Below are 13,750 nucleotides of genomic sequence, written 5' to 3' on the forward strand. Positions count from 1 at the left end.
CTGGTTTTCCAAAAGAAATTCAAACAACCTTCAATAACCTTGGTCACCAATACAAAAAAATGGTAAGTATTCCCTTTGTATTTCACTCTGTATATTTAATATTATACTAATTACTATTATTTCTCCATACTAATCACCGGTGTTCTTTATTTTAGATGTATTTATGCAGTTAAGGTAAGTATTTTTATTATTTTAATCTATTTATAGGTATTTTATAACTAATTAATTATTTCTTCCTTCTATGTCTGATGAATTATTAATTAAAGGTAAGTATTGTTATAATTAGTGTTATCCAATTAAACCTCTAGGTTATTTTACACCAATAGTATACCCTTTAACAATCAACAAAAAAATAAAAAATAACAATTCTCTGTAGCAGAAACAATAAATGAATATCAAAACCACTTAGAAATTATCAAAATTAAATAACAGTAATCCAACCAATTAAAGTTTAACCTTTTCAGTATCTTTGTATTCAAGAGTGTCCTTTTCTTTCAAAAAAAATAAACAATCCACGAATTTTCTTTAATGTTCACTATCAAGTGTTTGAAAAATGTGAATGAAGTGTAATGAAGTCACTTGGGTCCTCGGGCTTGGCTCGCCATCCTAGCACCGCGCACTGCACCGGCCGTGTGCAGCTGAACGACACGAGGAGTGTTCGGGAAGATCATCCAATCCATTCCACCCAACAAAAAAACTGGCCTGTTTACATAAAACAGTGTCTGAGTATTCACATAACTTTAAGTACACTTACATAACCGAACTCAGCAAAATAAACATTACTTTTAACAGTATTACATTCAAACAGGGCTTAAACATCCAAAATACAGCTTAATAAATCTCCACCTTTCCATAAAATTACATTTAAGTGCACTGTAAAAAATGATGTGCTGGTTTTACTTAAAAATATAGTGCAACGTTTTTGCAAGCTTGTTTTTAAGTGTTACCCACAAATCTTTTTTGATAACTTTTAATTAAAATATTAAACTGATATTACTTAATAATTTGCTTGCAAAAATGTTGCACTATGTTTTTACGTAAACCCATAGAAACATTTTTCGTCATTTTTACAAAAAAAAATTACAGTGAAATTACTTAAAAATAAGGTTGCAAAAATGTTGCACCATATTTTTACGTAGAACCAACAAATATTTTTTAGTCATTTTTAACTAAAATCTTAAACTGACATTACTTAATAATAAGGTTGCAAAAATGTTGCACCATATTTTTACGTAGAACCAACAAATATTTTTTTACTCATTTTTAACAAAAATCTTAAACTGGCAATACTTAATAATACGTTTGCAAAAATGTTGCACCATATTCTTAAATAAAACTAAGAAAAGTTTTTTTGTCCTTTTTTCAAAAAGTCTTAATACTGACAGTACAAAAATAATCACTTTACGCCTTCACATAAAAAAATGTCTTTGTCCAGTGAATAAACTTAATATTAACTTAACTTAATATTGTAAGATGAACATGAGCAAGACAGCAGGTTGAGCAGCTGAACATTAAATATTTAAAAGCAGTTAAAAAAAAGTCTTAGACCATTTCAAATGAACTCCATTTATTTTTTTTAACAAACAGTCTGTAATTATAGAAATACATGTGTTTTATGCTCATCTGCAAAAACTCTGTAAAACAGTGTAGAAACAAAAATAATATTTTATCCCTTTGTCTCACTAACCTGCAGGCCAATTACTGAAAAAAAAAGCATTTTTACAGTCAGTTGAAATAAGTAGATCAGAAAGGTGTTTGTACATAACTTTTTATATTTATTGCACATCAGAATAGAGCAGAATAAAATCCTTTAAAAAAACATTTTTTTATATATAAAAAAAAAGCAAAAGCAAAAAGTAAACAGTTACAGAGAGTGTCACAGGTGTGCTTCGGCACACGTGTAAAAACACTGGCTCTGATTGGCTACCACCTCTGTCCCGCATAACTCGCCACCTGATTGGCTGAGCCCAGACCTCTTTTTTTTCTCAGGCTGAAGCCCATGGAAACGCGCATGCGCAGTTTATCGCTGTAGAACAAAGAGAAACTCCTAAAATAAACCGTTAAAGTTGATAATATTTTTTTCTAAAAGCAGTGCTCGGATATGAGGATTACTGGAGACTGGACTGATGGATGTTGTGATGTTTGGAGGGGTTCTGAAGCCCGGACTCTGAGGTACGCGCTGATATTCTCTGTTTGCGTGTGAAGGGTGTCCTGTAGTAACCCCAGGCGGATCAAAGAGCGTGTTCACAGACTGAACCGTCTAACGCACTCTTATTCAGGAACCGTACATCCGACAGTAAAACGGTTTGCAGCTCCGTAATCCTGAGAGTCAGCAGGCTGTCATTGATATATTGAGTATTCATAAACACAGACAGATATTAATTATTATATTTATCTGGCCCGCCGTCGGGCCAGGGCGTGTTAAGAGCGTGTCAAGTTCAACAGGTGTTACACCGAGAACTGTCACCTGTTTAGACCTGGAGTCACAGATCTCTATAGGTCACAGTTCATGGTGAAACACCTGTTACTACTCACTAGCCTGGGCAGGGGTCCGCTCGAATTACTGTTATTATATCATTATATAGTAACGCACTGCTTTTAATCACCAGTAACGTCAACGGCGTTGTAACGAAAGGAAAAGTAATTAATTATTTTATCCCGTTACTGACAAAATGACGTCGTTACCTAACGCCGTTACTTATAACGCTGTTATTCCCAACACTGATAATTATAGAACTAAGTGCACCAAGCTGCTCAGTGAAAAGGAGAATGTAAAAAGGGGTTGAAGTGGCCAATCATTGTAGCTAACATGCGTTAGCCTTATAGCACGCGAACAATACTTTGATTAGCCAGCTAGACCGACTCTGGTCTGGCGTTACTCACCGGGGTCTCTAATGCGGTGCACGCTAACGCGGTGTAAGCATTATAGCATGCTAACGCTGTGTTAGCATTACAGCACGCTAACGTGGTGTTAGCATTATAGCACGCTAACGCTGTGTTAGCATTACAGCACGCTAACGCGGTGTTAGCATTACGGCACGCTAAAAATAAGTTGATTAAGCCAGCTAGACCGACTCTGGTCTACTCACCGGGGTCGCTAATGCGGTGTTAGCATGACGGCCCAGCCCGGTTTGTACGCGCCCAGTGCCGGAATAGCCACCCGGGTGGTTAGCCTACGTGCTAGCTAGCTACATTTGCCCTTTCTTTCGGTTTGATGCTTGCCTATAGCTGCAGGCCAACACAGTTCACTGAAGCACCGTGTTTCTAAAACCAACTTAAACTACACAGATAACTCACAACTGTAAATATCTCAAAAATAATCAGTCACTGTGCTCTTACCCATGCAGTCCATGCTCGCTGCCTTCCAAAAGTTCTTCATCAGTGGAGATAAGTACTTGTATCAGTGCCTCGTGGTCTCCCAAGCAGCCTTAAAATATTTAGTTAGGCGTAACAAAATCTTAACATAATACACACTAAAACTATTGGGTTGTACTTATTTTTGTAATTAAGCAAAGTTCGAAAAGTATAATTTTAGGTAAAATCTTCTCATTATAATGAGCAAACATCACTGGGCTCAAATCATGTTGATTTTACTCAAATATTCATGCAATATTTCTCCAAATTTCTAAACAAAATAAACACACAAAATATTGGGTTGTACATACTGTTTTAATTAAGCATAGTTCAAAAAGTATAATTTTAGGTAAAATCTTCTCATATTAATGAGCAAAGTTTACTGGGCTCAAGAATCGTTTTTTGCAGTGTGGATAAACTCATCTCACAACTCAACCAGCAGCGTTAGCATAGCCTCAGGCTTGTAATATATACACGAGGGTTAGCTTAGCATAGGCTTAATAAGCTAAATTCAATATGTTAGCTTAGCATTATCTTAGCATAGATAATAGGCTCAATTCAACACATTAGCTTAGCATAGGCTAAATTACCTTAGCGTTAGCTTAGCGCAGGCTAAATTAGCTTAGTATTAGCTTAGCACAGGTTAGATTTAATGCGCTAGCTTAGCATAACAAACACGTTAGCCGCTAGGCTAATTAGCGCTATTTTATTTCTCTATTTATTCGACAATTCTGGTCAGAAAACATTTATAAACATATTCTAAACTCACCGAATCCTATCCAGGGTTTTCACACACCACCCCAGGGCACATGGACACCAGGTTCTACCTCCACCTGGAGATTACCGGAGCGTGTAACTGGCAAAGTTTCACGAGGCACAATAAGTGAGCCTCTCTCCCTTCCTCCACTCTGCAGCCTCAAATCTAACAGCGGTCAGCTTGGTAGTGATTTACTCACTATCTACAGCACTGAATTCTAGCGTTTTCTAGTATTTTTATAATACTTTGAACTGAGAACTTCTTACATGACCTGTCTCTCTTCTCCCGCAGAACTTTCTGGGTTAAAACAGCCAGGGATTGACGTCCACTAACCAACAGGCTCCGCCTCTGTCCCTTAAAGGATTATTATGATTGGCTGCTGTTTTGCACCTTGGATCATCTGAAGAACTGATTGGCTGCTGTTTAGCGCCTAAAAGTTTTTATTTTATTTATTATCTAAAATAAATAAAACCGATTTCCTTTTCATTTTAAAACACTTCTTGGGAGTTTCTTTTTCTATTAATTAATTTATACTGTTTCAGAATAAATAAAAATTATAATAAATAAATATATATATTCATTATTTACTTTCTGCAGTTATCTAATTGATGTCTTTGTGACCCATTTAAGACCTGGGTTACACCCTCCCGTCTTTAACTGCATGCACGTCCCTGTGCATTGGACTAGGGGGATGTCTCACAGCAGGATTGGCATATTCCATAGAGGCAGCTTCTATAAGAGACTGAGTGAGGGCAGTCGTCATACCTTGGAATAGGGACTGGACAATGGATATCAGAGGATTGCCTAGCTCTGGATAGGTTAGTCTCTTGGCTTTTGCTCTGTGTCTTGTGGAGCGTCTCACTGATGCTGGAGTTTCTTCATCCTCAGATTCCTCTGTGGAAGGCTGTAGGTGTTCTGCATTTCTGGTACCTCTTCAGCAGGTGTAGCAGAATGCAGCATTTCAGAATTTAGAGCTGGATCATCAACATGGTCTGTAGGTAAGTATTCATTTTCTGCTAATCTTTCAGGTAGGTTTTCTTTTACAGGGATCTTCTCAGGTAAGCTTTCTCTTTCAGGTATCTCAGGTTCAGCAGACGGGTTCTTTACAGCTGGTTCATGCTGGATTCTGAAGTTAGAGTCAACTGGTATTCTTTCATCCTCATGGATCTGAACAATTTCCACTGGTTCAAGCCTTAAGGGAACTGAAGAATAGTAGATTGGGTAGTCATCAGATTCAGAGTTAGAATCAGACTCTTCTGAATTCTCTTTGGGTGGCATCTGCCTTGTTCTTGGTCTCTTAACCTTAGAAATAGGAAGGTCAGCTTCTTCTGGTGATAGGAAGTTGCACAGTCGGAGCAAATCTCTGTGCAATGTACGTAGGGGCCCAGCCTTGTTCTCAGGCTTTACTGTGTACATTGGGAGTTCTCCTGCTCTGCCCACAACATACACAACAGATTCCCATTTATCTGACAATTTATGTTTTCCCCTCAGTTTCACATTCCTCACTAACACACGATCACCCTTCTCTAGGGTTGATTCAGTGACTCTTTTGTCAAATCGTGCCTTGTTTCTTTCAGCAGATTTTGCAGCATTCTCGGTAGCCAATCTATAGCTCTCTTCCAGTTGATTTCTCAGATGGCTCACATACTGAGAGTGAGTCTTCTCATGTTGCTTGTTCACAGAGATGTTGAAAGCGAGGTCGATTAGCAGTCTCGGTTTCCTTCCGAACATAAGTTCGTAAGGGATAAACCCTGTACTGTCATGCTTCGTACAGTTATAAGCATGTACTATGTACATGTACTACTTATCAAAATCTCGCCAACACGACTTCTCTTTCTCTTGCAAAGTCCCAATCATGCTCAGTAGTGTCCAATTGAATCGTTCCACCGGATTACCACGTGGATGATATGGTGTAGTCCTTACTTTATGAATTCCCATGACTTCACACAGCCCCTTGATCGTTTTGGACTCAAAGTCAGGACCTTGGTCACTGTGCAGCTTTTCAGGAACACCATAATGGATTATGAAGTTCTCCCATAAGCACTTCGCCACAGTCCTGGCCTTCTGATTGGGAGTAGGTATTGCCACAGCATATTTGGTGAAATAATCTGTGATCACCAGGATGTCTTTGGTGTTGCTGCGATCTGGTTCTAATGACGGGAAGTCCATACACACCAATTCTAGGGGTCTTGTTGCTTTGATGTTAACTAATGGTGCGGCTCTTTCAGCTGGTGCTTTCCTGAGTACACAGCGACTGCATGTCTTTAGCTTCCTCTCCACATCTGATGCCATTTGGGGCCAATAAAAGCGTGCTCTTAAAAGATCTAGGGTACGCTCCAACCCTAGGTGGCCCATGTCATCATGGAGGCTCTTCATTACCATCTCTCTTAGTTCTTCTGGTAGAACTAGCTGAAAACTGACATCTTGCCCTAGTTGTCTTCTCCTGTACAAAATTCCGTCCTTCATTTGTAACCGATTCCACTCTCGGCACATCAGAGAAAATTTTGGTATCTCCCTTCTTGCAGATGGGGTTGGCACCTCTCCCCTTTCAAATGATGAGATTACTTCTCTGATAACAGGGTCTGACCTCTGTTTCTGTTGTAACTCAACTTCAGTTATCATTGGGATGACTGGAAACCCTTCAAAGTGTTCGCCCAACACGAAAGCGTCAGGTAAAGAATCAGGATGAGTAGACAGGGATCCGACTAAGGGAATGGGTTCGACTTCTGATGCACTCGAGGATGGCTGGCATACTAACCGAGCTTCGCAGATTGCCTGGACCACTTCTGTGCTCGCTTCTGCATTAGTGGTAAGCTCTGGTAAGTGTTGCAGCGTAAACTGTCTGATTCGGTCTTGTTCTTTCTGAGAAGAAGGGTCATCAATTTTAGTATTCATGGGATGTCGTGAGAGGGCATCTGCATCGAGGTTATGTTTTCCAGGTCTATATTGCAACTTAAAGGAAAATGTTGACAATGCTGACAACCACCTGTAGCTTGCAGCATCCAACTTCGCTGAAGTGAGGATGTATGTCAGAGGATTGCTGTCAGTTATCACTGTGAACGAATTGCCATATAGATAGTCAGAAAATTTGTCTGTTACAGCCCACTTGAGGGCCAAGAATTCAAGCTTATGCGCTGGGTATCGCGCTTCACTTTTTGAAAGACCACGACTGGCATATGCTATTACACGTTGATGCCCGTCCTGCTCCTGGTATAAGGCAGCTCCAAGGCCAATGGTGCTGGCGTCGGTGTGCAAGATGTATGGCAGACTGGGGTTGGCAAATCCCAGGACAGGGGCTGAAGTGAGTTTAGCGATGACAGTGTCAAAAGCTTCCTGACAGTTTTCCGTCCAGCGGTCTCCAAACAGTTATTTTGGCTTGTAGTACTGGTTCTGACTTTTGGTCAGCTTGCATCCTTTCCTCTTAGGAGCATATCCAGCAGTTAGCTCATTCAGGGGTTTGACTATCTTCGAGAAGTCTCTGATGAACCTTCGATAGTACCCTGCAAATCCTAAAAAGGAACGGAGTTCTTTGAGGTTCTTGGGACTCGGCCAGTTCTTCAGGACTGCAATTTTCTCTGGGTCAGTTTTCACTCCATCACTGGATACAATGTGTCCAAGGTATCGGACGGACTTCTGGAAAAATTTACATTTCTCAGGGGATAGCTTGAGACCATACTCCTTGAGTCGTTGGAGGACTTTGAAAAGGCGCTCCTCATGCTGCTCTAAGGTTTCTGAGAAGATAATGAGGTCGTCCAGAAAGACAATGACTTCTCGGAGGTTGAGGTCTGACATACACTTCTCCATGAGTCTTTGAAATGTACTTGGGGCGTTAGTGATCCCCTGCGGCATACGATTCCATTCCCAGAATCCAAGTGGGCATACAAAAGCTGTTTTATGTTTATCTGCTTCTTCTAGCTCAATCTGATAATACCCTGACTTCAGATCAAGAACTGAGAACCATTTGGATCCTGTCAACACAGAAAAGGTTTCCTCCAAATGAGGTAGGGCATATGCATCTTTGAGAACCATTTGGATCCTGTCAACACAGAAAAGGTTTCCTCCAAATGAGGTAGGGCATATGCATCTTTCACAGTTTGCAGATTGAGTTTCCGGTAATCTACACAGAGTCTTACTTCACCGTTCTTCTTCCTGACTACAACAATAGGGGATGAAAAGGAGGATTCAGACTCTCTGATTACTCCAGACTCTAACAACTCTTCTAGATGTCTTTTTACTGCATCAAAGTCCTGAGGATGTATTGGTCTAGCTCGCTGTTTGAAAGGAGTTTCATCAGACAACTTGATGCGATGTTTCACTTGGTTTGTGTGTCCAAAGTCCAGGTCATGGTGAGCAAAGACTTCAGGCATAGCTCTCAGTTTGCACTCTATCCTTTCTCTCCACTCAGCTGGGACAGGTGAATCAGCAAAGTCAAACTTGATACTTGCATCTATGACAGAAGCTGTCATAGGTGAGGTGTCAATGGAGTTTTATTCAATGCATCACTGGGCAGGATTTGTTGCAGTGCATGCAATTCAGCAAGGACTCGATTAGGGGTTAGGGTGATATCATGGTCTGTCTCGTTCCTCAGTACCACAGGCAGCTTAGCGTGAAACTTGTCAGGTAGAGTAATCAGGCTGTTGGTCACAATGAGACCACCAGGAAGAGAAGCTGTTGAGGGTGACTCCAGAACAACCCATCGGTCAGCACCTCTGTGGTTCACGGATCCTTCTAAAATAGAGCACTGGCCTGCTGGGACGACTTTGGGTGAATCACTATGAAGCCTTACTGTGCCTACTGTGCAGTTTTCAGTTTGCTTATGTCTCATTTCTAGTGTTTTCAGGACCATTTTATAGCCATGATGTGGTGACTGATGTTTCAACTGATTCTTCTCAAAATGTTTCTCATACAGGACATCCAAAGTATTGGTTCCTATCAGCAAGGTGGGTCGTGCTGCTTCACTGATGTCTGCAACAACTAATGCTAAGGTAGGAACTTCCACAGCTGTACCTAGAAACTCTTTTGGAAAAGTGATGTTCAATTCTACATAACCTGAATATGGAACGGGCTGTCCATTAGCTGCTTCTACTTCTAGTAGATCACCAATAGGTTTACAGCTCAGGGTTGGTTGATGTGTCTCATGAAATGATTTGGAAACAGTTGTCACCTGTGACCCTGTGTCAAGCAAGCAGTTGTATTTCTGTCCATCGATGACCACTTCAGAAATACACTTGGTCCCTACTAGACCTCTGGGTAGGTTACCATATGTTTTGGTCTGAGTAGTTTGGTTGTTTACACTGGCCCTGGTAACATTAGGGTTCTTAGTTCTCTGTGAGATTGTCTGGTTCACTGTATTGTGTTCACGGTCCCAAGCATGCTGCTTCTCAATTAACCTCTTTCCGCAGTCCCCCTAGTGGCCATTCCGCCGGCGGAATGGAAATCGACTCGGCGGACATTTTGATTAATTGTAAACAAATAAACAATGTTATTGCCGTAAAAACGCTCTGATATGACGGGGGACAGCCTTCACTGTGTGTCTGTGCAGCGGTGTGTGTGTGAGTGCAGGCAGTGAGACGGGAGGAGGGGTAGAGGGGGGAGGGGTGATACATGCTGGAGCACACACAAAGAGGCGCCTCACACAGAGCTCTCACTACAGAACCAAAACAATTAACTTAACTTTAACTTTTATCACCTTAAAAAATCATAAACACCTGCAGCAATTACAAAATACAGTTTAAACCCGAATAAAACCGCTTTATACATGTTAAACAGCTTACTCACCCAAAATGAAGAAAAACTACTTTTTAATGGATTATTTAAATTCTGAACTTACCTATCGACATATACTCCATCAGGGTTAGGAAATAAAAAAAATATACAGCTTTCCATTTAGCCACATATGTCCTCTTCAAAATCCATCAGAGTATTTTTAATCAGCACGCTTTGTTTTTTAGGAATTACCCACAGAGCGGGAGGACTTTTATCAACCAAGTTGCCCGTCAGTTCTAGAGAGTCTATCCACTTTGATTGACATCCCTATCGTCCAATAGTAGACACTTTCAGCTTTCATATATGCCATGGTCTGCCACAATAGACCATTCAGAGCCCGAGTTATCGCTGCGCGTATCCGCCCACATCTCCGTATTTTGCGCATGACTAGAGAATCTGCCTGGTACGGCCTCCCTTTTACGCACGATATTACGGTCGCTGTCAATCAGGCAGAATAGGCGAATCAGCAAGTACTTCAGTACGTCATCTGATCTGTAAGCCATTTTGATGTGAAAATGAGTCTTTCAAAGTAGATTCTAGTCAATCCGGAGTGTTTTCAGTGTGTATTTTGGGGGGCGTGTTCGCTGTGTTTTGGTGCGCCAAGCGGCAATGTGCGCACGTTTTGCCAGGAGTTAGGAGTTAGGCGATAGGAGCGATGGCGACTGCAAGAAAAAATTTCAACTTGTCAGAAGTTTTGGAGGAGCTGTTTCGGAGTGATTCTGGGGAGGAATTTGAGAATAATTCTTCAGAAGTAGACTCTTTTGATTCAGCTGAGGAGCATGCATTTCAGCAAGGACTGGATCCAGTCCTTGACCTGTAAGTACACATTCATTTATTTATTGAGTAGGGACTCAGTGAACCCAAAAGTAATTAAGTGATAAATAAGTTAGCTAATTAATAAATATTTAGAGCTTCTTACTATCTCAGTGATTTATTATATATTCAAAGAATTACTGAAATGGTCCTGTTTTACACTAGCTAGCTATGATGTGGAAAGGAAAATAACTCTCATTATTGATTCCTAGTGCTATTGCCAGATTCCACATTTTACGGATTCCCTACATTATTTCTCTTGTATTTTTTGCATGTTATATGAAAATATTTTTATTGTTTTCAATGTTTTAAAAAGCTAATTTGTTAAATTGTCATAATGTGCAAGATTTATATTCCCAGATATGCGTGTAAAATACACATCTGTTTTAAAACAGAGAATATTGGTATTTACCTAAACTCATGACTAGTTCTGAGATTCATGTTACTGTTAATGTTACTGTTAGCTAATTTGTTAAATTGTCATAATGTGCAAGATTTATATTCCCAGATATGCGTGTAAAATACACATCTGTTTTAAAATAGAGAATATTGGTATTTACCTAAACTCATGACTAGTTCTGAGATTCATGTTACATGTTACTAAAATATCTACTTTTCAAAAAATTTTATTAAATGTTTTATAAGTAACTTTGAACATTTGGAGTGCACTGTATCCATTAAATGTATTAATTTATTTTTCATTCATTTTATTTTAGGGAAGATCATGCTCCATCTTCGGATTCTCCTGCACCCCCCACCACCACACCTACAGCCCCCACTACCACACCAACAACCCCCACCACCACACCTACAGCCCCCACCACCACACCTACAGCCCCCACCACCACACCAACAACCCCCACTACTACTTTGCTGTCTTCTTCTGGTTCAAGACCTGCCAAAAGACAGAGGAGAATCTGTTCTGAACAAGTAACAAGGTGGAACAGTAAAGATGAAGCAGATGTGACGCCAGTTCTTCACCCCTTTACACCTGTTAGAAATCCTGGAGTACAGCTGGACAGCCACCAAGAGTACACACCCCTTCAGTTGTTCCAGTTATTCATGGGAGGCTCAACAGTCATAACTCTCTGCCAGAATACAAACAAGTATGCGGCAAACAGGCAGGAAAAAGGAATGAAGACACCATGGTACCCTGTGACTGACTTGGAAATGTACCAGTTCCTAAGTTTGATCATTTACTGTGGCCTGATAAAACCGTCTACAGCACGAGACCTGTGGAGGAAGGACAGACTCCACACCTTTCCATTCCCTGCTTCTGTGATGGCTGGTTGCAGATTTGAAGCCATATTCTGGAATCTGCACATGAGTGACATTGAAGAGGATTTAAAGAATGATGGGCTAAGAGGCACCAGCAGGTATGATCGTCTTGCTCGTTTGAGGCCCCTCATGGATGAAATTAAGATTGCCTGCAAAGCTTTTTACCAGCCAGATCAAAACCTAGCCATTGACGAGCGTATGGTCGCAACAAAGTCCCGTATTGGAATCAAGCAATACATGAAGGACAAACCAACAAAGTGGGGTTTCAAGCTCTTTGTCCTTGCTAATTCCAAAAATGGCTACACCTGCGGCTTCAACGTTTATCAAGGCAAGTGTCAGTCACCATCTGGAAAGGGCCTGAGTTATGATTCTGTGATGGACCTTTTGTCTGCCGCCTCTCTGGGTACAGGTTACCATATATATGTTGACAACTTTTACACCAGCACCACTCTCTTCCGTGACCTACACAGCAGAAGACTGGAGGCATGTGGCACCATCAGGGAGAATCGCATTGGCTTCCCCAAAACCAAAGAAAATGCTCTCCCAAAGAAAGCCAGCAGAGGTGACATCAGGTGGATCAGAGAAGGCCCACTACTCTATGTTAAGTGGATGGACACTCGTGAGGTGACAGTTTGCTCAACTAACCACCAAGCATATTGCGGAGCAACAGTCCAGCGTAGAGTAAAAAGCAGAGATGGCACCTGGTCCCTGCAATCCATCCCTGTTCCAGAACCAGTGAGGGCATATAACAAGTACATGGGGGGAGTCGACCTTTCTGATGCTCTCATCAAGTATTTCAGTGTCTCACAAAAGACAATGAAGTGGTACAAGAAATTGTTTCTTCATTTTGTGGACATTGCTGTGGTGAACAGCTACATCATTCACCGAGAGCTAAGTCTGGCCAAGGAGGAGAAACCTCTCACTCAGAAAGGTTTCAGAGAAGCCCTGTGCTTGCAGCTTGCTGACCTTGGAAGTGAAAGCCGCAGAGCATCAGGAGCTGCTGAGCTAGAGCAGGAAGAGGGAGTTCTACAGCCACCAGGGGATGCAGGGGAGAGAGGATGCTATCCTGTCCCAATAGTAGATCCATCATTTGCTGCTAAAAGAGACAAAGCATCAGCTGGACGGAGAAACTGTGTACTTTGCCTGCAAAAGAAGAAGTACACCAAGACCATCTACAAGTGCAGGTCTTGTGACGTCCCTCTTTGCATAATTGTAGACCGTCTCTGCTTCACTGAATGGCATGACAGAAAAGGCAGCAAAGCTTAGTGATATCCGTGATACGTAGGAGAAGGCTGTTAATCTTTTTGTTCTGGACTGTTCAGATTTTTCTTGTTAAGATTTTTAACTTGTTCTGATTTTGCACTTCAGTGTTCAGATTTTTTGTAAATAGTTTTTTGCCTCCTAAAAATCCAGCCCCACGTCCACGTCGTAGGAGGCGGAAACAGCACCTTTTTCATGCCTGTGCTACATTTGTGACTGTGCTGGCTAACGGGGCTCTGGTCCTAATTTTAATAAAAACAAATTTAGAGTACATTTCTGTGTGTTTCAATTTTTTACTGTGCAAGGTATCTTTCACTCCACCCACAACCACCCTCCTCCCACCAAAAATAAAAATATTGTAACATATACCTATAACTGTCCAATTTATAACATCTACCTAATGCTCTCACTTTTATAAAACAAGTAAGTCTAAACCATAACTTGGTATAAGAAATACAATTTGTTGATGATATTGTGTTGAATGTGATTGTGTGTGATATAAATGCTATATTGTGCTATATT

The 13,750-nt window shown here is 40.9% G+C and overlaps 2 protein-coding genes across 2 annotated transcripts; one reads left to right on the forward strand and one right to left on the reverse strand.

Moving 5' to 3' along the window:
* Positions 1-260: 260 nt before the first annotated feature.
* On the reverse strand, positions 261-5,895 carry LOC125804913 (uncharacterized). Its single transcript, XM_049484746.1, has 2 exons — positions 4,124-5,895; positions 261-702 (listed from the first exon to the last, which is right to left on the reverse strand). Exon 1 carries the CDS (start codon positions 5,840-5,842, stop codon positions 4,970-4,972), a length of 873 nt encoding a protein of 290 aa, XP_049340703.1. The 5' UTR covers positions 5,843-5,895; the 3' UTR covers positions 261-702; positions 4,124-4,969.
* A 4,637-nt stretch (positions 5,896-10,532) lies between these two features.
* Positions 10,533-13,234, forward strand: LOC125804928 (piggyBac transposable element-derived protein 4-like). The gene is made up of 2 exons (XM_049484823.1): positions 10,533-10,693; positions 11,407-13,234. Exons 1-2 carry the CDS (start codon positions 10,533-10,535, stop codon positions 13,232-13,234), a joined length of 1,989 nt encoding a protein of 662 aa, XP_049340780.1.
* The last annotated feature ends 516 nt before the right edge of the window (positions 13,235-13,750 follow it).

Source organism: Astyanax mexicanus, chromosome 11 (assembly GCF_023375975.1).
Source record: "Astyanax mexicanus isolate ESR-SI-001 chromosome 11, AstMex3_surface, whole genome shotgun sequence".
Taxonomy (NCBI): domain Eukaryota; kingdom Metazoa; phylum Chordata; class Actinopteri; order Characiformes; family Acestrorhamphidae; genus Astyanax; species Astyanax mexicanus.

What these genes read in the sequence shown, in the direction of transcription:
- LOC125804913 (XM_049484746.1), bottom strand. Translation starts at nt 5,842, where the DNA reads ATGTTCGGAAGGAAACCGAGACTGCTAATCGACCTCGCTTTCAACATC.
- LOC125804928 (XM_049484823.1), top strand. Translation starts at nt 10,533, where the DNA reads ATGGCGACTGCAAGAAAAAATTTCAACTTGTCAGAAGTTTTGGAGGAG. An exon ending in CTGGATCCAGTCCTTGACCT is followed by an intron (nt 10,694 to 11,406) that starts GTAAGTACACAT and finishes ATTTTATTTTAG; the next exon opens with GGAAGATCATGCTCCATCTT.